General features: G+C 60.2%; 1 protein-coding gene across 1 annotated transcript in view; it reads right to left on the bottom strand.

Annotated features, from left to right (window-relative positions):
• Positions 1–2,692, bottom strand: part of LOC102036670 (signal transducer and activator of transcription 5B) — a 7,854-nt gene extending 5,162 nt beyond the window's left edge. The window contains exons 1-3 of the mRNA XM_005429586.2: positions 2,609–2,692; positions 211–348; positions 2–126 (exon numbers count right to left, since the gene is read on the bottom strand). Of these exons, the coding sequence (XP_005429643.1) occupies positions 2–126; positions 211–338 (253 nt within the window). The 5' untranslated portion in view covers positions 339–348; positions 2,609–2,692. The remainder of the gene's footprint in view (position 1; positions 127–210; positions 349–2,608) is intronic.
• Positions 2,693–3,441: the final 749 nt, after the last annotated feature.

Here is a 3,441-nt window from a genome sequence, read left to right as displayed (position 1 = left end):
ATCTTCAGAAGGAAGCCGTCCTCACCCGCTTGGTGGTCTGCCTTCTTCTGCAGCTCCTGGATCAGGCCCTCCAGAAGCTGGGTCGCCTTCACATTCTCCTGGGGGTTGTCAAGGTCGATGGAGTCCCTGCGTGTGGAGCAGAGCAGTGTCAGGGCACCTGTACCCTGAGGCAGCCACAGCACCCCCAGGGAAGGGCACACCCTGACCTACCATGCCTGGCTCTCGATCCACTGTGACAGGTAATGCCGCACCTCGATGGGGAAGTGCTGCCCATAGAGTGCCTGCATCTGCCTCAGGGCTTCGCCCTGGAGCTGCTGGGCCTGGATCCACACCGCCATGGTTCAGCACCTGTGGGGAGACACCCTGTCAGGGCACCAGCAGGGGACAGACAGGCACTGTGCTGCAAGGGGTCTGGCCCCAGCTGTCCCCGCACCCTCTGCAGGAGTGCCAGAGTCCCTGGTGCTGCCAGCGCTGTCTCCAGCTGCTGAAAGAAAGGGCATGCGGGGGCAGTGGACCCTGGCTCTGAGTCACCCCCTCTTTCCTACGAACAGCCCTGGGGGTGCCCAGGGCCAGGGATGTGCCTCTGCATGGCCTCTCCACATGGTTCTCATTTCCCCTCAGTGCACCACGGGATCGCAGCCATCGCTGGCCACGCGAATGAGGAAACAGGCCAGGGGGAGGAAGGGCTGCCCAGAAATCCAGGGTGACGCAGAGCAGAGGCCCCCCCTGCATCCACCCTGTTCCTGCCCACACCCTGGCAGCGCCAGCAGGCAGGAGCAGCCCCAGCCCCACGAGCCCACGTGGCACCACAGTCCCTGACAAGTCCCCAGTGCCAGGGCCCCTGTGTGCCCCAAGTCCTGGTGGAGACACACAGACCTTTCCAAAGCAGTTTTGGGGCAGCTCTGGCTCCATGCAGGGATTCCAACCACTACACAGCCTTGGCTCCCCTGGGGTCAGGCAGGGATGAGATGGTGGTGACAGCACCTCTACTAAAATCTGGTGTGTCCCCTGGGTCACCTGTGGCTAGAGAGGGCTGGAGAAACAGCCTCCAGCTGACTGTGTGAGGGTGATGTGACAGCAAGTGACACAGGAGGGTCTGGGGCGCTCAAGGTCCCCCCTGAGTGAGGAGGCAGCAGTACAGCAAACAGCATTTAGATACAATCACACTCTATCCACCTGGGATTTGGCACCACACAGAGGGGCCAGGCAGGGGCACAAGGCCTTGGACGTGTCCCAAGGCCGGGTGACCAGGCCAGAACCTGATCACTGCACTGGCTGGTGACAAGCAGAGGGGCTGAGCCAGTGGGGACTATGCTTCCCCCTCTCCCTGAAGCATTTTGTTCAGCCTCAGAAATACCAGTGGCCCACAGGGCTCCAAAAGAGCTGGTGCTGTCATACAGTGAGGGGCACATGCTGGGGGACAGTGGCAGCAGGTCCAAGTGGAGCAGCCACAGCCGGAGCCCCCGAGCCACGCACACCCGCCCCTGAACAGGAAGAGGAACAATAACCCAGAGCTGGCTAAAAATGAATTTTTCCTCTATAAAAAACGGAGGAACATTTCCACATTCACAGAAATCACCAAGCTGGAAATGCTGCTGGCAAGGAGGGGCCTGGGGAGGCAGAAGAACGCCAGCAAGGAGGAAAGGGAAGGTGGGATGGCTGACAGCAGGACATGCTGCTGTTGGAAATTGTGGATGTTTGATAAGGGGCAGAGCCAAGAACAGCCATGCCAGTGCCACTGCACCACAAAGTGACCGAAGTCCCCAGCACTGTGGGGACATCTGCACGGACACAGAGCAAACAGACACTGCCCTGCCTGTTGATAAAATGGTGATCTCTTCCCATCTCACAGTGACAAAACACTTCCTACTCCACTCTAGCATGTTGTTAAGCAACGACTCTCTGGCTGCTCCGTGGTGAGCTGGCAGGCACTGCATTTGGCCAGTGCCAGCCTGGGAGCAGGAGCACCAGCACCACATCTGCCTCTACGAAGGGCCATGGAGTGGCTGACAGGGGCAGAGCTCAGCTGGTGTGTTCCCCAAAACACCATTTGCACCAGGCTTGAGCACAACCTCCACAGACACTGTCAATGCAGCAGGACGTGCAATTTCTCCTGGGGGAAATTTGTCTCGTTTTTGTCTCACCTGGGGACAAACCAAACCTCCCCATGGGCTGCAGGGTACCCTGACCACCCCAGCACAAGCAACCAGTGCCACCTGGCATGGGCAGACTTTTGGCCCTGAGACTCAGCACAGCTGTGGCAGCAACTCTGTTTCAGCATAAGCTGGAGCACCATGGTCCCACCGTGGTCCCTTTCCAGGCAGCCCTGCCTCCTCCATCACCTTCCAGCATCACACTCCTCAGTGGCACCACCAGCTGCCCGAGGGATGGGATCCCATGACACATCCACCCCCATGTCCAGGGCCATTCACCCACCCCAGTGCCACCTCCAGCCCCAGCAGGGCCAATGCAGCCTCAAGCACTGCCACGGGTCAGCCACGCACGGCAGCCACCGGCCCCATGCACACTCCAACAACTGCAAGAGGCAGATAATTGTAGTGGTTTAGGCTACTTTGCATTTACTCGCTGGCAGCGAGCTGGAACCCACCCGTCACTGCAGCTCGGTTAACCAGCAGCACTCGACAAGCCACAGCGACGTGCTCACCAGACTTATTGCCTGTGAAGGGGCACAGGCAGCAGCTTCCCGGGGTAGGACCAGTGCTGAGGAGAGACCCCAGAGCTGTGGGGAAGGACCCCAGTAACACAGGGACTCAGCAGAGAGAAGGACATGCCAGCAGACATTTCTGCCTCTTACAGCCTCACTGCCCACTGCTGATGGGGAAGCACTGCCAAACCCAATGCAAAACAGGAGAAACCCACCCAAAAAGGGCACTCAGAAGGCCAGAGGCAGCAGCGAGGAGAGGGGAAGATGAGGAAGGTGGCAGCTCGGCTGGGGGCAGCCAGGGGACTGACATGATCACACTGGGAAAGGGTCACATGCACAGTGTTAGTAGGCACCAGCAAATCCCAAGCTGCAGGAGAGCCAGAGCACATCCGTGGGCACACAAAAGGAGGGAAATGCCTCACAGGATGAGGACGGCAGCAGCAGCTTCCCACATGCCACGGGCACGGCAAAACCCGAACACAAGCAGCAGCTACCCCGGAGCACGCTCTGCACGGGATGCTCACTGCAATCTGCCACGGAATGCTCCTGCAACAGAGCCAGCCCAAAGACCTCCTCATGAGCAGGACACCCCTGCGCTGGCGCTGGCACAGCCCCCGACAGCAGCCTCTCGCCCAGAGCCATGCCCTGAAGGGCCGGGCAGGGGCCAAGGGCTAGGCAAAGGCCTGGGGGGGGACCACTGTGCTCTGACTGTACCCCCCACCGCCCCACTCCCTCGACCCACGCAGTCCCTCGGCTCCCGCACTGCCCTTGGCCCG

The sequence above is a fragment of the Geospiza fortis genome, unplaced genomic scaffold (assembly GCF_000277835.1).
Source record: "Geospiza fortis unplaced genomic scaffold, GeoFor_1.0 scaffold324, whole genome shotgun sequence".
In the NCBI taxonomy this organism is placed as follows: domain Eukaryota; kingdom Metazoa; phylum Chordata; class Aves; order Passeriformes; family Thraupidae; genus Geospiza; species Geospiza fortis.
The sequence above is the reverse complement of the archived record's forward strand: the minus strand, read 5'-3'. Positions and strand labels throughout refer to the sequence as shown.